This window comes from Pelodiscus sinensis, chromosome 2, assembly GCF_052426305.1.
Source record: "Pelodiscus sinensis isolate ZL-2025 chromosome 2, ASM5242630v1, whole genome shotgun sequence".
Taxonomy (NCBI): Eukaryota; Metazoa; Chordata; order Testudines; family Trionychidae; genus Pelodiscus; species Pelodiscus sinensis.
The window spans coordinates 23,663,040-23,687,992 of record NC_143053.1 but is presented as its reverse complement, the minus strand read 5'-3'; the positions used below and the strand labels follow the sequence as shown (position 1 = coordinate 23,687,992).

General features: G+C 46.4%; 1 protein-coding gene across 5 annotated transcripts in view; it reads left to right on the top strand.

Moving 5' to 3' along the window:
* Nucleotides 1-16,795: 16,795 nt before the first annotated feature.
* Nucleotides 16,796-24,953, top strand: part of COL14A1 (collagen type XIV alpha 1 chain) — a 187,387-nt gene continuing 179,229 nt past the window's right edge. For 4 of the 5 annotated variants that reach the window (XM_006137507.5, XM_014580806.4, XM_014580807.4 and 1 more), the window contains exons 1-3: nt 16,797-16,907; nt 17,023-17,191; nt 21,289-21,405. In XM_006137507.5, coding sequence (XP_006137569.3) covers nt 21,315-21,405 — 91 coding nt within the window. In that variant the 5' untranslated portion in view covers nt 16,797-16,907; nt 17,023-17,191; nt 21,289-21,314. Of the gene's footprint in view, nt 16,908-17,022; nt 17,192-21,288; nt 21,406-24,953 lie in introns of all 5 variants that reach the window. The other variant, XM_014580808.4, reaches the window with a different exon arrangement.

The window sequence follows — 24,953 nt, the reverse complement described above, 5'->3', positions numbered from 1 at the left end:
GCTACGTCTAGACTGGCAAGATTTAGCACAAATACTCTAAACGCAAGAGTTTTTGCGTTAGAGTATTTGAGTAAGAGTGTCTATACTGGCATGTGCCTTTGCGCAAAAGATGTGCTTTTGCACAAAAGCATCTGTGCCAGTGTAGACGCTGTCTTGTGCAAGAAAGCTCCGATGGCCATTTTAGCCATTGGGCTTTCTTGCGCAAGAAATTGATATTACCTGTCTACACAGTCCTCTTGTGCAAGAACAGTTACGCAGGAGGACTTATCCCTGAGCAGGAGTGTCAGAGTATTTGCGCAAGAAGCACTGATTTCATACAGTAGAACGTCAGTGTTCTTGCACAAATACTCGCGGCCAGTGTAGCCAGGCGGCAAGATTTTGCGCTAAATCTTGCCAGTGTAGACAAAGCCACACACTATATACAGCACAGGGGCATGGGTACAGTCCTGGGCCAGCTCACACTCCCAGGGATAGCAGGACACAACGGTGTGGAGACCTGCCGTCCTTGCCTTGAAGATGGGGGCTGGGTTTCACCCACTGTGTCCCCAGGGATAACAGAGCACGTCTCTGGTTTCTCCACAGCCACACCAGCTGCGGGTGCAGGGCGCACCACCCTGCGCAGGACAGCCTCCCGCACCCAGGCCAGCAGGATGACCTGCCACCTGGAGGAGTACCACCGGGAGCACCTGGCACTATATGCTAGGCAGGTCTGCTGCCAGGAGCACTGGGTGGAGGAAGACCTGCAGCTGTGGCGGGAGGGCTTGCAGGAGCTGCTTGCCCAGGGGTATGCCATACGGGATCACCTGCAGACCCTGGTGCAGAGATAGGTGCCTGCTGCTGCTCCAGCCTCTGTGGCCACTCCAGCTATTATTCTTCCTCCCACTCCTGCTTCCCCTCCCACTTCTTCCTCTCCCCCCCCCCACCTGCCATACCTGCTCCCCCCTGGAGACACCGATGCCCCCGCACGTGCAGTGCTGCGAGACAGGAGGGCCGGCAAGACTCCCAACCCTGAGCTTCTCCTCCACCTTCCTCCCCTTGCCTCCCCCGTCCAGGTCCCTCCTCCCAGGTGTCCCCCTCCTCTCTCTCCTCCCGTCTCCCCACTCCTTTCCCAAGTCTCACCAGGGTTTTATTCCCCCCCGCCCGCAGTTTTGTGAAATAAACAGTTTGCGTTTATGAAAATACATGTATTTTATTTGGCATTAGGCAGGGGAGCTAGGGAGGGGTAAGTGGAAGGACGTGAGGGTGGAATGAGGCACAAGCCCCCAGTGGGGCAGACCAGGGAGGCTCTGAGTGCTCCTCAGGGTGGACGCTCTCCCACAGGACTTCCTGGATACTGACAGCCCCCTGATAGACGTCCCAGATGTCAGCCTGCAGCAGGTGCACCCAGGTTGATGGCAACACATCCACGAGACGCACCAGAGTGCCCACGGGCAGCTCTGTCTCCATGTTGCAGAGTGCTATGATGTCTCCAGTGAGAGCAACCAAAGCACTTCGAGACACAAATGCTTTGCTGTCCTGCTGCGAGGCAGGCAAGCAAGCAGGGACACCTAAGAACTGGCTGGATGCAGGGGCGGGGGGAGGGGGGGCAAAATGGGTGGGGGGTTGTCCCTTTAAGCACAAGCCTCAGATAGCCTCAGGCAACAGCCACACGCAGACACGCCTGACCCGATGCCCTGCCTGACCTGGTTCTGGCAGGCCTTAAATCCGAGTCTGTGTCTAGTCAGTGTGGATGCAGTATTTTGAATTAGCAAAATGCTAATTTGAACTGCATTTTGTGTGTAGACGCGTTAATTTGAATTAAGATAACTCGAATTAACGCTGTAGTGTAGATATACCCTTAGAGATAGTGCTTGTGGTTCCAGAGGCTGGTGCATTCTGGGAGCTGATCCAGTGGGAACAGCCAAGAATCTCCTGCTTAGGACTGGTGGTACTGAGGATGTCTCACAACCCAGAATGCCTGTAGGAAGCATCACTATGGGTGTGGTGTAGGTGACAGGAAATACACACAGGTGGCCACAGAAAACCAAGCATAAGATGCTAGAGACCAGCGCTTTTTTTGTTAAAAAAAAATGCTGGTACTCAGGGGAAAAGTTGTTGAGCTCTGACTAGAGGTGCCGATACTGCATCTGGAGGTGCCGGTACTGAGTACAGGGCAGTACCATCACAAAAAAAGCACTGCTAGAGACCATGCAGCCCACCAAAGAGTTGCAGCATGTTTTGAGCATCCTGGACTTACAGAACTGATACCTCAGCACATGGGCAATCCTCACCAGCAATCACAGGTACAAGTTGTACCTGACTTATAGAGAGACTGACTGCCCTGCAGAATATCTAGACATCTTTGAAAGAATATGCATGGTACATAAATCCTTGATGAACAGAACAGGACTGTCCTCCCCCTAGTATTGACTGGAAGCACTTAATTATATGTATGTAAGCAAGGCTAAGAAATATGCTCATTTCAATGAATCTGTGCAGAAGAAGGTTTCAAATCACTGCAGAGCCATGCCACCTCAAATGCGGCAACTGCAGGCTGATAAATCAAGTCACTGGGAATATATGGCGAAGATGAGAGAATATGTTGAGCAAATGGATAAAGAGCAAAAGGGCAAGAAATTCGTGACAAGTCAGCAGAGCCAATTGCTATGGAGCAGAAATTTGTGGTCTGCTCTGAGGAAGTGAAACCAGCTGTGTGAGAGAACTCCAGCATCTGTAGAAGCAGCTGCCTTGTGTATGCATTTATATAAGCAAGACCATTAAAGGGGCAGAAACCTGGCCTAAAAAAGGATTAACAGTTAGTTCCCTCCTATCCCCTTCCTCCTCAGAAACAAAATATCTGTGACCCCAGCATCCTCTTAGTGACCAGACCCCAAGCCCAAGAGGAAGGGCCAAGCAAGTATTCCATATCCTTTGTGCCACATGAAGTCAGCAGCAATGAGAAATAGGTTTACTATGTGGAGGTTGCTCTTAACAATATAAAGTAGAACAGGCTCAAGCCCCCAGCCAGTAATCTGGCACCTCCAAGAGGCAAACCTTTTCCACTCAAGCACTGTGTATAACAAAATCTTTTATTGAAAGGAGACCCAGCAGTAAGTGGGGGAAAACATCACACCCCAGTTCAAAAGCAAGTGACCATAAGTAAACACATATTCCATAGTATGAAGACCAGGGTCCTTTGCCTCAGTGGCCAACCTTGTGGTGTGAAATTCCAAGAAGAAAATTCCTTTAACTTTAACATGACACTCCCCTTTCCCTCTGCTGCATCCCACTCAGCTGGCTGTTCTGAGTCCGCAAAGACCTAGAGTTCAGAGGTGCATTCACATGAGTCCACCCGTCACCCTCTCCACACTTTTCAGGTGTACGTGTTGAGCAATGATGCAGTTTTTGCTGCCCACCTTGCAACTGGCTCTGATGCTGCTGGTGGTTGCTTGATGTCACTTCTTCAATGCCATGATTGGAGATTCCCTTGTAGTTCAGCTCTTAGGGTATGTCTACACTGCCACCCTAGTTCGAACTAGGGTGGCTAATGTAGGCATTCGAACTTGCAAATAAAGCCTGGGATTTAAATATCCCGGGCTTCATTTGCATGTTCCTGGGCACTGCCATTTTTAAATGCCCCGTAGTTCAAACTACCTGCCCATGGCTACATGCGGCATGGACTAGGTAGTTCGAATTAAAGCTCCTAATTTGAACTACTGTTAAACCTCCTTGCAGGAGGAAGGTCAAAGGGTGTCAAGAGCTCAGAGTTCACACCAGCAGGTACGAACACTGACCCCCTCCACCTCCTTCTCTCCAGTGGGATCTGGCATCCTTACCACGGCTTGGCAAGTGAGGCTCAGTTGAAGGTGACCCCCTCAATCAGGGTATGCTAAATACAATTTTGCTGCTTTTTATTCATACTACATGGATAACATTTCATTAACCTTTCCTTCCAATGTGAATTATAACCCAATGCCCGCCGAAATTGGTCATTTGGCAAAGGAGATCTGTGTAAAAGCCTTGTGGGTATACAGCTGGGCCTGCAGAGCTGCCAGCCTCTTGATGCTGCCTCCCAGAAACAACTGTAACCAGCTGTAGCCTGTGACCCTGTGAACAACAGGCTATGAGAAGTCCTGCCTCAAGGCGACTGACAGACAGCAGCCTTGGGGCACCTGACTGGCTCCCCACCCTATATAATTTCAAGAGGAATTCCAAGACGAGTTCACGCAGCAATATGGATCTCCCGTAGCTGTCGACCATTTCTACTCCTAGCTTTAACTGCAAATTGATTTGGACTTTGCCTTCTGATCTGGATCTTGCCTTGGGCTCTGACTCTTGGTATTGACTCTGACCAGGAATCTCACTATGAACTCCTTTGGCGCTCCCAGCCTCTGATTTGACCCTGCTCTGACCCTTGGTCCTGACTGCCTTTGGCAATGTTTCTATTGAGCACTGAGATAGAGTAGGGATGGCTGTGCAAATAGGGTCTGCTCCCAAAGTCTTGTTCCCCCAATGCATCACTAGATGGCAGGAGAGTGCTCTTTCAGGCCCTGCTTACAATTAGTTATGTGAATCCCTTGATCACATGAAAGGGTACTGCCTTAGGTATGATGAATCCGAATTCACTCCAGCTACATCTACACTGAAGTGCTATTTTGGGATACCAGACGTATCCCGAAATAGCTATTCCGCGTCTGTGTATGCCCATTATTTCAAAACATAACAGGCTCGCTATTCCAATGTCCCTGTAAACCTCATTCCACGAGGAGTAAGGGGCATTTTGGAATAGCAATTTATTTCAAATAAGTGCTATGTAGGCAGCGCCAAACTTCGAAATAAGTTATTTAAAAATTAACTCGAAATAAGCTACTCAAGTGGCGTAGTTCAAATTGCGTAGCTTATTTTGAACTCCGGGTGCAGTGTGAAGACGTACCCTACCTGATCAGGCGAGGTTAATGCAGCTGCCCTCAAGTCAGAGACTGAAATGGTGGCAGACAGAGGTCTAGTTAATTTTGTTAGGGTCTGACCTGTGGAGATAGTGCTTATAAACAAGGTAAATGGTAGTGTGCAGCAGACAGGCCTGTACACAGGAATTTCTGCAAGAGGTGTGGGGTTTTTTGTAAATATGGACCACAAGGGTATGACTGCACCTCCCATGGTCCCCCAAGTAAGCAGGGAAATCAGCTCCAGCCTTCCCCCAACTGACCAGAGCATGGGGGAGGGAGGCTTGGGTAGCACACTGCTCCTGCTTTCTCCTGGCTGGCCGGAGCATGCTTACTTGGGGGCGAGGAGGGACAATGGGGGTGTTTTCGCAACCTTCACACACACCCTGCATACAGGACTGCCAAAGGTGGTAGCCACTGTGACGGACCGGGCGCTCAGGGCGAATTGCTCAAATTTGGGACTCCTTATAGCCCCCAGACTGGAGATCTTCCCAAACAGACTACAAACCAGTCCCATGGAGCACTTCAGCTGTCTGCCTGAAGCCTCACGAGCAAAACCCCTCCGACACCCCAGCAATATCCGTGCCCCAGATGGCCCCGGGCCTCATACACAGGTGGGGGGGGGGGGTCTTAGAACCCAATCCCACCTATCTTGAACAAGTTCTGTCCAGTTCCAAGAAACCAGCCATGGATCCCCAGTCAATTTACCCTCTGGATCTTACCCACAAATCACTCTGAGCCAGTCCTTTAGAATCTACAATCTAAAGGTTTATTACTACAATAAAGAAAAGCATGAGAGTGAGGTTGCTAAAGTATCATACGTTATATGCATTGAATCTCCCAGTTCTCGATGCAGGCTCTAGCAGAGATGTCAAAGCTACTGGCTTAAAAGTCCTTGTTGCACATCCTAGGTCAGGATGGGTCCACAGTTCTTTCCGGCTCTTCGATCCCTGCACTGCTGCCTCTGGGATGAAGTGCTGAGCTGAGAACCAAAATGGAGTCAGCCACATGGCCTCTTTATACATCCTTCCTGGTCTCTTCTTGGCTGCAGCAGGTCACCTGGCCAGCAGCCTATCCCTGTGTTTCCTGCTGGTAGCCCTTAGGTGTCAGGCCTCATTCCCGAGGTGTGTCCTTGGCCCATTGAATGCTATTGTCTCACAGAGCCTCACTAATTAGCACGTCCATAGGCCAGGCTCTGCCCAATGCTCAACCACATGCAGAGAAATATTCAGTATCCATACAAAGTACATGCTTATAACTTCACACACAGACATTATACAATCACATGACTAGCATATATAGGATTAGCAGACAGTAAGTTTCTATTCAACACCTCACATGGCCCCCTTTTATACATTTTTGGGGCCAACACCCCCACCTATGGGTGCAGCAGTGATCTGGCTGCTTCCCTCAAATTCAGTAACGTGACAGACACTCATACTCGAAACTAGTCAGAAAAGAAGGGGGACAGGAGAGTGATAGTCTTCTGAAGGAGGTAAAACTAGTAGCTTTAGGACAGTTTAAAACCATGGTGCCTGTAGCAGGGCTTGAAGGGAACTTCAAAAGTGAGAGGTCTTAATTTCCCAGTTGCTATGCTGGTTGGGGATGACAATCTGTAGATAAAAGGGAATATGTCCCTATGTTCCCAGAGATATGTCTGATCAGGAAAGGCAGCTGACAGTGGAGGAGAAGCCTCTGTTTACTTATTGACAGAGAATAGCAATGGGTCACAAAGGAAGGGGTAGGAAGAGCTTACCCTCCTGCCTACAACCACTGTTCAGGCAAGTCAAAGCCAAATGGAATTTGCTACACAAAAATGCAAACCCTCTCTAGAGAGCATAAAGGAAGCCATGCACTGTAAAGGCGCAGGGTATGTCTACAATGCATAGTTTTTCCCGGAAAAACTACACTTACATCCACACTGCTATTGAGTTCTTGTGACAGAAAGCTGAAAGAATGGAGGGATTTTCCCAAAAGAGGTAAACCTCTTTCAATGAGGAAGCAGATTTCTGGAAGAGTTCTTTCGGAAAAAGGCATGTGTGGATGCAGAACAGTGTATTTTTTCAAAAGAGGCCATCAGGAAAAAGCACAGGTGCCCTGATGGCTACTCCATCCACAGTAATCACAACTGAAATGCGAGATAGCGGAAAGGATTAATGTTGTCACCTACAATATGCAGAGATCCTTCAGCAAGATTACTCCATAGACTGTGGATAAAGTAGCATCATACTGAGAAATACTTGTAAACATGATAATCCTCCTCTGCAAAGTGTCTTAGCCTGTACTCTACCATAGTGACACTTCACGAGAGATTATTGAGGTATGTAAAAGAGTTTCTAGCTGAAAAGGCGAAGGTTAAGAGTGCGGGGTACAGTCACTAGTGGGTATTTTCCCAGCAGACCAGGTCTGACTCCTTAAGATTAATGCTGTGGGACCATAGCCTGCCATCAGCAGAGCATATCATCCCACTGGAAAAATGCAGGACCAAATTTGTAAGGAGATAAAGGTGTGCTATACATGGAGATAATTGAAAAACAAAACAGTTCTAGGACTGGTTTTGTTCAACATCATTATTAATGACCTAGATAAGGGGACGGATTGTACTCTCAACAAGTTTGCAGATGACACTAAGATAGGGGGAGAGGTAGATATGCTGCATGGTAGGGATAACTGGTCTGGTCCACTAGCTGGGCTGAGAATTGTGTTTGGGACAGTAACATTCCAAGCACATGGCAAAGCACTGAGGAAGTTGAAACGTCTCCACGTTTCCTCTTTCCTGCTCTAATTCCCTGGACTGTGGATTTAAAATTAAAAGCAGCATATTGACTATGTACTGAGGACAGGACCAGCCCTGGCCCAAATGGCACCCTAGGGGTACATCTGCATTGCATGCTTATTTCAAAATAAGCTATTCCAGAATAGTTATTCCGGAATAGCTTATTTCAAAATGGGATGTCTACATTGCAGGGAAGACTCAAAATTAGTCCGGGGCAGGCTTCCCTAATGTAGACGTGCTATCTTGATTTAGAGCCCCAGGCAGCACTGGGAGGAATAACTTCCAGAGTGACCTAGACAAATTAGAGGATTGGGCCAAAAGAAATCTGATGAAGTTCAAGAAGGACAAGTGTAGAGACCTGCACTTGGGATGAAAGAATCCCAAGCATTGTTACAGGCTGGGGACCGACTGGCTAAGTAGCAGTTCTGCAGAAAAGGACCTGGGGATTACAGTGTATGAGAAGCTGGATAAGTCAACAGTGTGACCTTGTAGCCAAGAAGATGAATGGCATAGTAGGAGGAGCACTGCCAGCAGATCTAGAGACATGATTATTCCCCTTTATTCAGCTCTGGTGAGACCACATCTGGAGTATTGTGTCCAGTTCTGGGCCCCCCCACTACAGAAATAATGTAGATGCATCGGAAAGGGTCCAGCGGAGGGTGACCAAAATGATTAGGGGGCTAGAGTGCATGACCTATGAGGAGAGGCTGAGGGATTTGGGTCTGTTTAGTCTGGAGAAGAGAAGAGTGAGGGGGGATTTGATAGCAGCCTTCAACTTCCTGAAGGGAGGTTCCAAAGAGGTTGAAGAAAGGCTGTTCACAGTAGTGACAGATGGCAGAACAAGGAGCAATGGTCTCAAGTTACAGTGGGAGAGGTCTAGGTTGAATATTAGGAAAAACTATTTCACTAGGAGGGTGGTGAAGCACTGGAATGGGTTACCTAGGAAGGTGGTAGAAGAGGTTTTTAAGTCTCAGCTTGACAAAGCCCTGGCTGGGATGATTTAGTTGGGATTGGTCCTGCCTTGGGCAGGGGGCTGGACCTGATGACCGTCTGATCAGCTTCTCACCCTTATGTTAAACCAGTCTTGGTCCATGCAGGTATTGGTATTTTTCCAATTGTTATGGGTCCCTTTTGAAGAGTATACACTCACCCCTCCCTGCGGGGGAGGGGTACTCAAGTCCCTAAGGCTCTTAAAGTTACACCACAACCCCATGCATCCAGCAATTTCTCTTCAGTCCTAAACCCTCAGTCCTCCTTTTGTGACCAAAGAGCCTAACTGCAGCAGTTAGTACTCAACACTCAGCTTGCTAGGGCAGCACATCCTACAGGAGGGAACCACAAATTAACAGCCCTCTCCTTGGGGAAGTGCAGCCTCATAGCCAGAGTCACTAATCATCACCCCTCTCACTGGGGCAGTGCAGCCTAGTAGCTGGAGTCAGTATAAAGCAGGTGCAGGCCCCACTGGTTAGGGTGGTGAGGCCAAGGGGTAGGGAGGCCCAGACTGGCCCTACACCACCAGATCCCAGCCCAGGGCCCTAATAGCAGAGGTGTGGGCCACTGCTTGCTCAGCAGGGAATCCATCCACAACATACTTCTCAGGACTCAATCTCCCACCCTGGGCTACTTCCTACCATACTCAGCTGAATTTCCTCCAAGGTCCTTCCTCCAGCTCTTCTGTAGCACTGGTGTCCTGGCTGGATTCCTGAGCTGATCCTTCTGGTGATTCACCTACAGGAGTTCCAGCAGCACCTCCTTCCTCCCAGTCCTCACCTGGGGCATGTGTGTCTCACTGGCTGCTTCCCAGCTTGAGTCCCTGCAGCAGTTCACCTCTAGGCATTCCAGTAGCACCTTCTGCTTCCTCAGCAGCCAGCCCTGACTGAGCCTCTCTCCAGGCTATTATACCTGGGCTGCAGTCTAAGCATACCCAGCATGGTTATGGGGGCAGGAATTCTTCAGCCAGATGAGCCTATTTAAGTCTAGCTTTCCCTGTGCGGGGCTGGTACACCCTGTCACAGTCCCAAAAAGGACTGACCCATAACATTTTGCATTGATTACAGAAAGTTTAAAGACGTCACAATTGCTGATGCGTATTTTATGTCCAGAACTAAATACCTGAGCACCTTTGACTTAACAAAATATATTAGCAAATTCCATTTGACAGCAAATCACAGAAAATAAAACTCCTTCACTATTCATTTGTGATTTTTTTTTTTTTTTAGTTCCAGGTGTTACCTTTTAGATTAATAAATGCAGGAGCCACATTTCAGAGGCTTGTTAATCAAGTGTTAGCTGTGTTGGAGGACTTTGCATGGGCCTACATTGAAGATACTGCAGTTTTCAGCAATTCATGGTCAGATTATAAAAACCACTTGGGAATTGTGTTGAAGAAACTCAGAGATGCAGGGCTCACAGTAAAAGAATCCACATGTAAAATAGGGATGGCCACAGTCCATTTTTAGTCATTGGATAGGCCAGGGCCAGATTTCCCCAGATCCCTTAAAGGTGGAATTCATTATTTGGCTTGTGCCTTAAAAAAAAATCCAGTCTTTTATAAGTTTGGTTAACTATTACAGCAGATGTGCGCTTTCAGCAGCATCATGGCTATCATCACAAAATAATTTTTGACAAAAAGTTTGAACTGGGCACTGATGCATTAGACACAGAAGTAGGAGAGGTACTAATGCAAAGAGGAGAAGAACCCGACTCCTCCCATTGCTTTCACAAGTAAAAAACCCTCACCCTACTCTGTCACAGACAAAGGATGTTATGGGATTTTAGGGCCTTACATATTTAACAGGAAATGTGGACCCCTCTCTATTAGTACAGCTACAGTGGACAAAAGGTACCAACTCCAAACTGCTATGTTGGAGCATTGCCTTCTGAGAATATGATAAAGTGATGTATGTACTCCTGTCAGGCTGGAGGAAGAGAGACTCATCACTCTCTGGCTAGTCATTTGAAAATTGAGTATTGTATGATTCATAATGGATGCCCACTTACAACCTGAGCAAAATCGAATCCAATAGATCAATGGTTCTCAAATGTTTTGGCCTGTGGCCCATCCCGTTCAATGCAAACTTTTCCATGGACCAGCAGCCAACCACACATGATGACAAAATGGGTACAGGGTGAGGTGGGAGTGTAGGGTCTAGATGGGACGCTGGTTGCAGGAATGGGCTGGGGCGGGGCTCTGGCCGAGATTATTGCCAATGGGAGCAGAAGGAAAATCCTACAGGTGAGTGGTTTCCTGTGTTGCTGTTTCCCCAGCTGGAAGAGAAGGGAGTAGCAGCATATGGAGCTGCTTCCTCCCCCCACAAGCTGGGTCAGCCTGTGAGGCTCAGAGCTCTCTCCTGCAGGGGGGAGCCAACCTCACAAGGAGGGAATGACTTGTGAGGCTGGACCACCCGCTTGGGCTCCCTGATGAGGGAGAGAAGTCCCAAACCCATGGCCCACCTGAAAGATTGTCATGAACCACTAATGGTCCATGGACCACACTTTGAGAACCACTGCAATAGATTGAGGGAACTGCGGAAAAAACCAAAACAGCAGGGGTTATAATAAATGGCAAAATTCATCAGAGTTCAACCAATAATCTGACATTATCCAGAAAAGAAAAATGGAAATGTTTGGGATATGCGAGGTTGTTGTGTATGTTGATTTGTGTCTGTGGGGGTTGTGCCGTGGGATTTTGGGTTGATTTGTTCAGGTGGTGAAAAGAGGTGTGTGCTGCAATGAGGGGTTGTAGGAGCTGATTGTATTGCTGTGTGGATGGTTGTGTTGATTCATTTGGGTTTGAGGGTTGCATTGTGGAGTTTGTGTTGAGTTTTACAGGTAGCGGATCAACTTATGAAGAACTTTGGCAGGTGAGACAAGTAATCCACCATCTGTGCTGTCTCCCTCATATTACTGACTCATCACAACCAAAGATAAATGGTTGTATACTAATCAGCTGCAGAGTAAGGATGGTGACTGGTTGAGTTGATACAAGCCTGTTTTATTACATGTAGAAGTGCAATAACAATGATTAAAATAGATTGAATCTGATTTGCTAACCAAAGCATCTGCTATGGGAACTCTGCTTTACCAAGTCAGGGAAAAGAGAAACTTTCTCTATGGGCCTTTAGCCTCCAACATAATAGATGATACCATAAGACAGGCATTAGCTGGAAAGAAGTGTGTATCGTTCCCGATGTGTCCCGTGAGCAGTGCTAGAATAACTGACTCATGTCATAGCGCACTGTATACATTACAGAGAATGTGTTGGCATTGCTCCAAGCTCTCACAAGCTTTCATTTTTAAAAGAAAAAAGTTATGGGCCTGATGTAATGAGTATAAGCCCTGATCTAAAGTTCACTTAAATCAGGGGAAAACTCCCCTGTTGACTTCAGGGCTTAAGATCAGTTCTATAATACTAACCAGGAAAAGTCCCTCTGAAATCGGGGGAATTACCAGTGGTAATAAATAACATCACATCTAGTTGTTAGTGCTTTCAGAGGTCAGGCCTTCAGTCCATGTAAATCAATATTGTGTTTTCTATGGGCCACCTCACAGAATTTCTGATGGATTTCCAAGTGGTCTCCCTCCACTCTTGAGCATTACAGTTCCCTTAATAGCTGTAATGCAATTCACTTCTTTGCCTGAGTCTATGCAAAAACCCCGTATATGAGTGGAGCATAATCTAGTGTTCTAGTCTCCTTTCTCTTGCCCATGTTTGCAGCATCAATAACCATACATTAACATTAACACTTGAGTTGCTACATCATCATCTTGTCTATTTCTCTGTATCACTTTTCCTTACCTCATCCTATGTAATAAACTCCAGATGAATAAATCCAGCAGTCCTGTTACTCACAAAGTACAAAGGGAGACAAAGACTTCTGAAATTTATTAAGTAAAATTAAGTGATTCATCGAAGAAATATCTCAACCAATAGCCAGTAACTTTCTTACTAAAACTCTCACACATATTAAAAAGCCACATCAACAGATGACAGAGGAGAAACAGCTGTTGTTACATGGAGACACGCATTAGAAAAATCCTTACCCATGAAAGAAAGTCTTTTAATTCATGCTTCCAAGTTCTAAAATAATTTAAAAAATTCTTAGCAGCTATAGAGAAGAAACTTAAATTGTATACATGGCCATTATATCAAATATGATATAACACAATTATGTTTTTCAATTGAATTTTTGCTATTGATTTGAAATGGGTTAAATGAAATCCCTTTTATGAGGTATAAAACTTGATTTCTAAAGCATCCTCAAGTCTCTGAGCATATGACTTCATACATAACGTAATTATCACAAATGCTTTCAGATTGACTGGGGCAAACCCATTTCAGAAAAGTGTTGGTAGGAACTGTCATGTTTGTTAATCGGAATTTCAAAATTGAAGGTAGAAGTCATGTGCACTGTAACTTTATTTCAAACTTTAGCTTTTTCATTGTGTGTGTGTTCTGACATTCTCTTGAAACAAAATTAAAATCCCAGGGATGTTAATTGGAGCTATGCAATAAGGCCTACTTTTGCAAATCTTAGTAAAACACTCTGGTCAAGATTTTTAAAAGTGGCTAATGATTATTTTGATGTGTTTACTTTTGGGGTCTTATCTTGAGATACTGTGCAAGGGACTGTTTTTTAGAACACTGCAAAAACCAGGCCTTCTTTCAGGTCTCTCAAGATAGGAGCACACATCACTGTTCATTTGGCTTCTCTCATTATAGTAAAGGCCTGGTGTATTTCAAATTGTTTGCCATTTTCTTTGAAATACAAAATAAACAAGTTCCAAGATGAACATCACGGCCAACTAACAGATTAATTTTATACCTGTGGATCAAGGAGATTGTTTGAGAAAAATGCAAAAGCACCCATTTTAAAAACTGTCGAGTCTATAATTATGCAAACCCTCTCTCTCCAACAGAGTTTATCAACAAGTTGCTGGGTGGCTTGACATAAATACTATTTCCATGTATCCAATATTTGGCTCAGTTTTACAACTAGCTTTTCAGTCACATTCTTTCTTAATCCAAACCTTTCCACTCTTTCATGGTTGTTCCATCCTTTTTAATTTTCCACAGTCACACTTCAGGTGGGATCCATGAAGGGACATTGGCTTTGCAATACTGAATATCACAATGCCTAACTTTAGATGCCTAGAAAATCACAGGCTACGTCTACGCTACCAGGTTAATTAGGAATAACTTATTCTGAAATAATAATTCTCAAAATAACTATTTTGAAATAAGCTTATTCCTCTTCATAAGCAGGAGTTATTATTTTGAAATGACAAGCCCATTATTTTGAAATAACAGGCATGGTAGTGTGGATGCTTGCCTTGTTATTTCTAAATAAAGGGAGTTATTTTGAAATAATTCCTCAGTGGAGACATGCCCACAGGGACAATACTGAAATTGACAAAGCCTAAGCCAGATACCTAGGCTCCCTCTACAATAAATAGGAGCTAAGAGTGATCCACAAAAGCCAGAATGCTAGGCAGGGAGCCACCTAAAGTAAATGCCATTGAGGGCTATGTGCTAAGCCCCACTCTTCTCCCAGAAATTGGCACCTAATCCTGTTTAGAGATACACAAATTGTAACCTGCCACCTGAAGTCAAGCAGGTTAGGTGGCTATGGCATTTCTTGTGGAACTAACTTAGATGTATACCTATGTTCTCTCTAAGCTGTGTGGTTGGCTAGCCACCTAGCAGGCTATCAAGTGCAATGTTCTTCAGGTGTCTCTCTCCCCTGCCCCCACTGATGTGCTTCTCCTGTCTTCTGCTTTGGAGCCCTGGCCACCTGCTTCTGGGAGCCTCCTGCTTGCTGTGCAGAGCAGGAGAAGAGGGGTGCTGATGTCAGAGTGTCTCCCATATTCCCAGGGAGGGGGTATACCACAGGGCTCAAGAATGATAGGGAGGGAGCTTGCTGGCAGCTGTTCTTGTGTCTGAGCAAGCAGCATTCAGACTGATGAGTGCCAGTCCACTTCAAAGGGCAGTGTACTCAAAGTGATGTCCGGGTATTTAAAAAGGCATCTCTCTCTCTCTCTCCCTCCTTTGTGTTTCACGCGCATCTCACCTCTTAGGGAACATGCTGTAAATGCTGAGATGTTGGATATTCTGATTGGGGGCGGGGCTTCCTCAATCTCTCCTATCATAGCTGTTCTACGGTAGACAACCAACTCAGTCATTAGACCAGGAGGATTGCAACGTAGGTGTCCCACCTAAGCAGTGGGTGCCTGTCATCCTGTCTGAAGAGGGTCACGACCATGATGCCAATCTCAGGGGAAATTGTCAACAGGGCAAAGCCCCCTAAATTGGTGATATGTTCTATAAGTAGATCTTACCAACCCAGGTACAAAAGTGAACTTCGAAAGCACTGTAACAGTGTTATGCTGGAGACACAGACAGTCTTTTTGGCATTCCAGCAGTGTTCCCTGTAATCTGTGTGCTTGTGTGGACTCTCAGGAGAGATTCAAATGCTACCCAGCTGATTAGCAGAGCACCCACAGCTAGATTTTTTGTTTCTACTGGTGGTGCACATTTGCACATGCCTTGATGCACTACAATTTTATTCTACACGTGGATGAGGGGGAGAAGCCCCGAGCCCGTGGCCACCTACAAGACTATCATGGAGCACTAGTGGTCCATGGACCACACTTTGAGTATAACTAAATTAGAGCTAAATAACAGCACAGAAAAATGAGAGCCGGGAATGGTGGCGGTAAACAAATTTTACAGGACTGCAGGAAATGTGGCCACACCCAAAATAAGCGGACATACAACTAACTAAAATCACGCTGGACGACAGATGTTGCCAGACTAGAATATGCTGGACTAGAGAGGTTCAACCTGTAAAAATAAAGCCAATGGAGTTATGCAATAAAAAATGTGAGGTTAGATGCAGATCCAGCCTTTTTAACTATGCAGTGTGCCTTTAAAATAAATGCTTCCTACACATGGAAGGGATTTTTAAAAACGATTTCTGCTGTAAACAGGTGGCTTAAAATTGAAGTGTAGATTTGTTTACAGGCTGTTCCAATGTTTAACTAGTGCAACGATAGGTGAGACTTGCTCTCCGGCTGTGTACAGGATCCTGGCTGGATGCAGCCACATGAGGGTGCTCATGTATTTTGCATGTCGTAAGATTTTTTTCAAAAAGAGCCACACTCTGCTCCTTGAAGAGCCGTCAGATGAGTTCCAACTTCAGTATGTACTGCACAAAAAGCCGCAGCCAGTCATATACTGGGTTGCTTTCTTTCCCCACCTTTTCAAAGGCTTCAGGGATTTATAACTAAATCTGTCCACCTCTCTCCCCCTTTCCTGTATATTTTCTCTCACTCCCAATGCACAAGTAATTTAGGGGCTCCACAGTTAATGTTCAGTGTAATTTTTTGTGAAAATGACTGGAGCCCAGGGCACCGTTACATTATTCCTAGAGGGCTCGCATAATGGAGAGGGATTTTTTTCTTAAGTGACATAAAGTGTTAGGTATTGCACCTCCCACCATGTAGCAGAATACAAAGATAGCAATAATGGACAGACGTCTATATAGGAACTAACAGAAAGTTTAAGGCTATAAGGAGACTAAAATCCTCACATTTCTGTATTTTCCCTTTGAATATGTTTAACAGTTGCTATGCAATATGATGTTGAATGGGAGTGAATTAAAGAACTTCCCTGGGAAGCAATAATAGCTCAGTGGTTTCAGTGGAAATATTCCTGCCTGTAAAGTAATTTGTGTATAAATCTGTAGGATTGGGACCCTAGACAGACCACATTGCTTGTTTGGATATAAATTATTACAATTTGTGCCAAGAATATTTGGATTCCAAATAGTAGAAGAAACTTATTGTATTATGAATAATGTGTTAGGGCACCAAGAGCCTTGATTAGGCATCTTTTAAAATGATTTAATTCTGCATGAATAAGTAACTTTGGAGGCAGAAGATATAAATTGAAACTTAACAAAACACAAAGGAAGAGACATCATATAGCTGACACAATGAAAAAAACTTCAGCATGGGGGTAAAGGTTGGCTGAGCTCCACCTCCAAAACGTGCTTTTAATCCCATCCCCCCAACAGCATCTAATGTTTCCTTTAAATCAAAGGGGTAAATTGCCTTCAGTTCACATTTTCAGAACACACCTGGAAGTGCAGTGCACTAGCCTATGGATTCATTCCCTGACATCCCGAGCTGGAGCTGGCTGGGGAGGGGTGGGTTGGATGTCAATGACTCCTCTAACCTCCCCTCCCTCTTTTTCTTCTTCCTTCCACCTTCTGCTTTATAATTGGCTGCCTTGTTTCTCTCCCCCTTTCTTCTTCTTATCAGATCCAGTGCTGTGAAGGAACGAGCGGCTGGAGGGTGGAAGGGAACTTTTTAGAGCAAGAGTAACACCCACATTAAAGAGTGAAAGAAGGAGCGTGTATTAGCAAAGAGTGATTACTCCCAGGCAGCTACACCTCCTCGCCAAGCAACTAAACCACTCATGACTACAAAGGTCTGTTTGATTTTATTGTCACGCTCTTTTTACATGGGGCGGGGGAGTAGTTTAAAAAGCGGGTGATTCTGGTACAAGAACGTGAGTAACAACCCCGGTGGTTAAGGATCACGATACTTATCTGCCACCTCCAGGATGCAACGTTTGGCTGGCCACATAAGCAAAAGAGGCGCAGGAAAGAGTCAGTGCTGGGAGGTGACTGTGATTGATGGTTTGCCAGCGGGGAAGAGGGTCTGAAATGGAAAAGTCCATCGAATCTTCTGCGAAACGTGGCATCCTCTATCTGCGTCTCTCCCTGCGCTTCACTGCCTCGCCGGGTGCACGCGCTTCAGTGCCTCTTGTCCCCCGCGCCCGGCTTGGGTGCTCCGGGGGTGCAGTCGCAGCCCCTCGCTGCTTTCGCCTGCTACTCGAGGGCTGCCTCCTCTTTCTCTTTGCTCGCCGGTCCCAGGAGGGCAGAGGCTTTTCCAGCACCCCCTAGCGCTCCTTTGCCGCGCTGCGCACGGGGGGCCAAACGCGAGCCCTGCGCGCTGCCCAGTTCCATCGCGCGGGGAAAGGAGCCGCCGGCCAGAGTCGTTCGCGCCCCGGGGCCGCGGCTGGCGAGTGCTGTTGAGCGCCTAGGCTCTGCAGGGACCGCCCGCCCCCAGCGGGGTGACACGTGGACCGAGCCAGCCTGCAGCCCCCATGGCCGGCTTGTCGGGGGGAGAGGGGGCGGGAAACAGACACCAAACCACCGGCGCCCAGGCTGCGAGGAAGGGCAGCAGTGGCGCTAAGGGCGCGCAGACCGCTGCGTGGGCGCCTGACGCGAGGCCGGGACGCAGGGTTCCTGTGAGGCTTGCGGCGCAGGTGCTTTGGCCCGACTCAGCCGAGCCAAACTCTCTCCCTGGCTCGACGTGAGCAGCGAAGCCCCCTTGCCCGTGCGTGCCTGGGTGCCAGGCTGCTGTGTTTCCTACCCGTAACCCCCTGGTGGTCTATGCGGGCTACAGAAATCGCCCCTCAGCTTCTGCGTTCATGTCAGACTGAGCCTGATCCAAACTGACCCACCTTTCACAGTCCCTTTGCTTTCACCTCAGGTGTTTAGCTGCCGGCTGGTATTTCTCCTTTGTCATCTAGTTATGTGCTCAGAGGCTAGCAGGGTTAGCCGGTAACTTTATACACACCCCGTAGTCTTGTGGCCAGGGGCTGAGAGTTTTGCGGGGCCAAGGGCAGCACAATATCGCGGAGCCCCTCCCCCCCCTTTGGAGAAAAAACAGAAAAAAGGGGTCCCCCCCCCCATGTCCACTCCTCCAGTAGCCCAACACTGATCATGTGAGCTACCCCCTCCTCATCCCCTCTCCTAACACCTCCCTCTACACACCTGCCCTCTCTCTCCTCTGGTGCTGGTCCCTCCCCTGCAGGTGTCTTCCCTTCTGCTTCACCCCCAGAATCCCCTGGCACCTGCACCTTCCCTTCCCCCCTGCACCCTCCTGGTGCCTCCCCCTTCCCTCACTGCCCCTGCGCCCTTTGCCCTGTTTTTCCCTGATGCCCACCCCCTCACCACCCTCTGCCTCCATGCTTTCACACATGCCTTGCTCCATCCCCGCCTTCCTCATGCCCACTCCTCCTTTCAAGCCTTCTCCCAGCACTTCCCCCTCCCCCTTTAGCCCTCAATGCCCTTACCCTCTCCTCTCCCAGCATCACCCTGTCCCCCCTCCCACTGACACCTCCCCTCCTGCCCTTTTCCTCATTGTCTCCACTTGGCCCCCTGGCATTTGTCTCTCCTCCCCTTTCTTCTCCTGACCTGCCCCCCTCCCCTCAGCACAAGCCCCTTCCTCTGCCATCCACCTTATGCCTTGCAGTGTGCAGGACGGCCGTGACCCCAGCCCAGGCTCCAGGCCACATGCCGAACTGAGCGGTGCAATGCTGGGCCACGTGGTTTTGAAGTCCTGGGCCGTGATGTCACACCACGCCACGCCACGCCCGGGCGTCTCTCCTCTCAGCTGTTGCGCGGCGTTTCAGCACGACGCGCATGCGCTCCCTCAGCCCCACGTGGCCCATACTGGCTGGCGCTGGGGAATTTCAAAAGTGCGGGGCTGCAGCACCCTGCCACAATCCCCCGCCTCGCCTCCTCCAGCAGCCGCCAGCTGGCCCTTCAGCAGATGGCCCACCAGGAAATTCCCAGTATCCTGCTGGGCCAGTCCGCACCTGGTGCTGGCGCGGGGCTTATTGAAGCGCGGGGCCTGGGACAGCCGCCCCGCTCGCCCTGCCCTATATCCGCTGCTGCTTGTGGCACTTTATGCCTGGTCTGCACTAAAGGGGAGAGTTGACTTAAGATACACAAATCAAGCTATATTAACTACATAGCTGGAGTCAAAGAATCCTAAATTGCATTCTGGCACCAGCCACACAGCAGAGGGCACTCTCCTGTTGACTTCCCTTATGCCTTGTGAGGAGCAGGACTGCCTGCTGGCGCCAGCAGGAGCACGCTCTCAGTTCGAATTTGTGGGTCTTCACTAGTTGCGTTGATCTCTGTAGTGTAGACAAGCCCTCAGAGACCAACCAAAATATATAGAATCATGAGCTTTCATGGGCAAAACCTACTTCATCAGATGAATTGGAGATTCATTTCGTATAATGAAGTGGGTGTTGCCCAGGAAAGCTCATGGCTCTGACAACATGCCCAGTGACTAATTCCAAATCTTGAGGAGCTTAGGGCTTTGTGCTCTCAAACCAGGACTAGAATTGTGTTTAAACACCTACATAGTGTTGACACTACTCTGCTGGCATATAGGGGGTTGTTTTGGTACATAATGAAAATTATACCCATTTAAGTACCTTCATAGCAATATAGCTGTACTCAGTAGGGGGTTATGCTGTTTTAACTGTATCACTATTTCCAAAGATATAGTTAAGGCAATACAAAAGTTGTGTGTGGAGCTGCCTTAAGGGTATGATCTTGTAAACACTACCAGGCATAGTGTTTACTACCCACAGTCTTTTTAGAAAAAATATTGGAAGAAGGCATATATGAAACGGAGAAATCAAAGCTAGTGTAAAACTTGGCTAGACAAGAGGCTTTGGTCTGGTTCTAAGATAAGTTAGTTTTTGCCAGTTAATTCTTTTTGGAATGCCATGTTAGGTAATTTCATACAGGATGGGTTCACCAGAGGCTATTAGCCAAGATGGTCAGGGATACAACCCCATGCTCTGGGTGTCCCTGAGTCTCCAATTACCGGAAGTTGAAAATGGATGACAGGGGATGGAACACTCTGCAGTTGCCTTGTTCTATTCATTCTCCTTTAAAGCACCTGTCATTGGCAATCCTTGGAAGACAGGCTTTTGGGCTAGATGACCATTCACCTGACCCAAGAGGGCTTTGTTCTTAGGTGTTGGCAAAGGGGAGTGTGTTGGGTCATAAAAAGAAATGGTGAGGGTTAGGAGCTTTCATGTGAAAGGGTAGTAGTTAAGAGAGCCTAAACACGGGGTGACCCAATCAGTACTGGTCACTAGGAAATTTTTAAAATTGTTTTTATTGGTGGGGGAGAAGTGAGATAGAAGGGAGAGAGGGCAAAGTTGCAAAGCAGAACATATATACCACAGTTGTATTTAGATCTGTGCCTTTATAAGTGTTTGATGGACAATTAAAGATAATCAAGTATTTGATTGCTGTTTTTTCATTTATGAGCGAGTCTACAATTTTAGCAACTATAGTAGTGTAAATTGTTTATAGGCTAAGTTCAGATGATGAATTCATATTTGTGTCTTAAGTGCATTTGAGAGCAAGTGCTTCTAACCATGACAACTCTTCAGTATAACAAGTGGCTGGTCAAAAGAGGTCTATTCCTGATGTATATTCTGACAAGGTTTGGAGATTGGTGGTTGCTTTGTCAGAATGCAACTTTAGAAAGTGAAATAAATGCTCAAATAATTCCTCAGCCTTTCCCAAAGAAAAGTGCTCAAGTTACGAACCAGTGTTTGTGAGTGAAATCCTGGTCCCATTTGAAGTCAATGGCAAAACTCCCATTGACATGATGGAACTATGACTTGAACCTTGATTTTTCATGTAAGCGAATGGCCTAAGTTTACAGGTTCGATAAATATTTCTGTTTATATGTTTTCAGACTTGCTGATTCTACATGTGTTCAGGATGAAGGTTTGTCAATACAACATACGGAGCCAGTTCTTCTGGGCATTTTTAGTGATCACAGTTCATTTCATCAGTCCTGCTCAGGGTCAAGGTAACTGATATATAAGACAGCAGTGCTTTTTCATTAAATCACTCTGATGTGCAGAAGAGGGTTTCCCCTCTTAGGTATACAATAGTTTTCCTTTGCTATGGGGATAGTCCAAAACTATTGACATCAAGGGGAGATTTGCCATTAACTTCAAAGGGAGCATCATCAGGGTCTCGTTTTTCCTGACATGTTTTCACACATTATTTGAACTGTAGCATCTTAGGAGGAAGCTTGCTGTTATTCATCTTTAGAATTAAAATGTCTGAGAATGGGTTATAGGAAAAAACTCAGTTCTGTTGACTTAAATGTCATTATAAAATATTGCTGTTCCTACTTTTAAGTAAATGACTGTGGGAAGAATGATCGTTCTGCTGTAGGATACTGAACTTGCATGGAATACATATTGCTGCTTTGTCGGAACTGTAGCTAAAACCATTACTAAATTATATGAGGCCCTGCTGCTCTTGGTTGGCCATGTGTCATAATCATTCATGCACCCTTTTGTGTTTGCACTGTGTTTCTATGTCTCATATGCTATGCTCATGCAATCCCCTTCACTTCAGCTGCAATTGCACAGGCATAACAGAAGAATTTGGCTTTCTCTTTTCCACTGCAAGGAGTATTGGGTTGCATGTTTATACATGAACGTGGTCTGGGGATAGGCAGAAGGCATCTAGGTTTTCTATCTCCAGAGGATAGAAATTACTCTGGGGTCACTGAAAGAGCATGCTTAACAGGCGAATATATTGCTGCTGACATTGCTTTTCATCCTGCAAATGATCTTTGATGCTGACTGATGCTTGGGGACAGGAGCGGTGGAAGCGTCCAAAAAGGTGTAGGACCACAGGCACCCTAACTGTAGTCCCATCCTCTGGCTGCCCCTTCTCCCCAAGCCTCTTTCCCCCCAAGTCCTCCCTTCACTTCTCTCCAACCCTTCCCCTCAGTTGCTTGCCCTTTCAGCCATTTTAAAAATGGGAGATCCATGCCCCCCCACAGTCTCCCCTGTTCTGGTGCCCCTGCATGGGGGATCACACTCCCTTGGTGCTATGGAACATAATTAGTACACTAGGCCCACTTTCCAGGATGTGGGGAATGCTAGCTGTTTTACTTATTGTGGAAGAAGGGTGTTCCTTATGCTTTTCCCTCACCTCTGTGCACCTACTCTGAACAGAAATTTAGCTTCCAAATGCTTGTGAATTAATGAATCAAAGTGAAGCATGTGATTATATATGTGTCTGCATATCTTACACTTGAGATATATGTGACATTCAGTTCAGCTCAGGACTCCCAGAACTATCAGCTACTGTTCTATCTAGCCTTCTGCCTCTGCAGGTTGAGAACTTGGCCTCTGCTAAACTGCATGTCAGCTTCCTGTCACTCCAGGCTCTGCATTGCCAGCAAACTTCTCCAGACTCTGCCAGTCTAAACCTACCCTGCAGGCAATGACTAGTAAACCCCAGTTTTCCCCTAGAGCCCTCTTTCTGCAGTGTCAGTTCTAATCTCAGAGCAGTCTCAGAAATTATTAAATACATTGCCTTCCAAGTGACAATGCACATACCAGCAAGTTAGGTTAGTTGAAGACTCACACTTCAATAGAACAACACTAAGGCTACGTCTAGACTGGCCCCTTCTTTGGAAGAGGCATGCTAATTTCTAACTTTGGAATAGGGAAATCCGCGGGGGATTTAAATATCCCCCGCGGGATTTAAATAAACATGGCCGCCGCTTTTTTTCCAGCTTGGGAAAAGCCGGAAAAGAGTGTCCAGACTGGCGCGATCCTCCGGAATAAAGCCCTTTTCCGGAGGATCTCTTATTCCTACTTATAAGAGATCCTCCGGAAAAGGGCTTTATTCCGGAGGATCGCGCCAGTCTGGACGCTCTTTTCCGGCTTTTCCCCAAGCCGGAAAAAAAGCGGCGGCCATGTTTATTTAAATCCCGCGGGGGATATTTAAATCCCCCGCGGATTTCCCTATTCCAAAGTTAGAAATTAGCATGCCTCTTCTGAAGAAGGGGCCAGTCTAGACGTAGCCTATGATGGTTTATAGTAAAATTAAGAATAAGTTTATTAACAAAGAACAGAAATGTAAGCAATACTGAGCAAGAGAAAAAGAAAGATTTGAGTATAAAACATAGCATCTAGTGACTTAATTTTAGCTAGTTACTATCTGTGCCTAGGCAGTTTACTCAAGTTAACCGTATCTCTAGCCCTCCTGTCCAGGAGATCCACCTTTCTCAGGATCACAACACAAGATGCATTTTCCCATCTATGGAAAATTTTCCCATCTTTAGCATTTGGAGGCTTTAATATTTGGAGGCTAAATTTCTGTTCAGAGTAGGTGCACAGAGGTGAGGGGAAAGCACAAGGAACACCCTTCCTCCACAATGAGTAAAACAGCTAGCATTCCCCACATCTGGGAAGTGGGGCTAGTGTGCTAATGATGTTCCAGAGCATATGGCAGAAAGGAATCTATGGGTTATAGTGGACCACAAGCTAAATATGAGTCAACGGTGTGATGCTGTTTAAAAAAAGCAAACATGATTCTGGGATGCAGTAACAAGTGTCTTGTTAGCAAGACATGAGAAGTCATTCTTCCACTCTACTCTGCACTGGTTAGACCTCAGTTGGAGTATTGTGTCCAATTCTGGGCACCGCATTTCAAGAAAGATGTGGAGAAATTGGAGAGGGTCCAGAGAAGAACAACAAGAATGATTTAAGGTCTAGAGAACATGAACTATGAAGGAAGACTAAAAGAATTGGGTTTGTTTAGTTTAGAAAAGAGAAGATTGAGGGGGGACATGATAGCCGTTTTCAGGTATATAAAAGGGTGTTATAAGGAGGAGAGAGAAAACTTGTTCATCTTGGCCTCTGAGGATAGAACAAGAAGCAACGAGCTTAAACTGCAGCAAGGGAGGTTTAGGCTGGACGTTAGGAAAAAGTTTCTAACTGTCATGGTGGTTAAACACTGGAATAAATTGCCCAGGGAGGTTGTGGAATCTCCATCTATGGAGATATTTAAGAGTAGGTTAGATAAATGTCTATCAGGGATGGTCTAGAGACAGTACTTGGTCCTGCCATGAGGGTCCCTTCCAGTCCTAGTATTCTATGATTCTATGATCTCTCCTAAGCAGTGGATAACTAAAATGTCATTTTGTTCCCTTATGTTACTCACAGTTCATTGTCACTTCCCCTAGAGCCAGGAAGGAATCACTCCCTGCTTATTAATTGAAGAGCTTTGTTTACCTTATGTGTAAATGTACTTTTATTCTCCTCTGCTCGCAGTCAAGTCAATCAGACAACTCAATACACATTTCTTTGTCCAGGACAGGCTGGGTTTATGTCTCCCAAACACATTTTAAAGATATATCTCCAGCACACATATGTAACTCTTTGTACACAGCCCATATGTCCATCATACAATGATTTTCAGGAGCCCTGTGTCACCAGTTTTTATCAGATACCTTATTCGATTATACTTTTTGTAAAGTAATATTGTATACAATCAGTTGATTCAGTTGCTTATTCTTGAGGGTCCATATCCCTTCTCCCCATA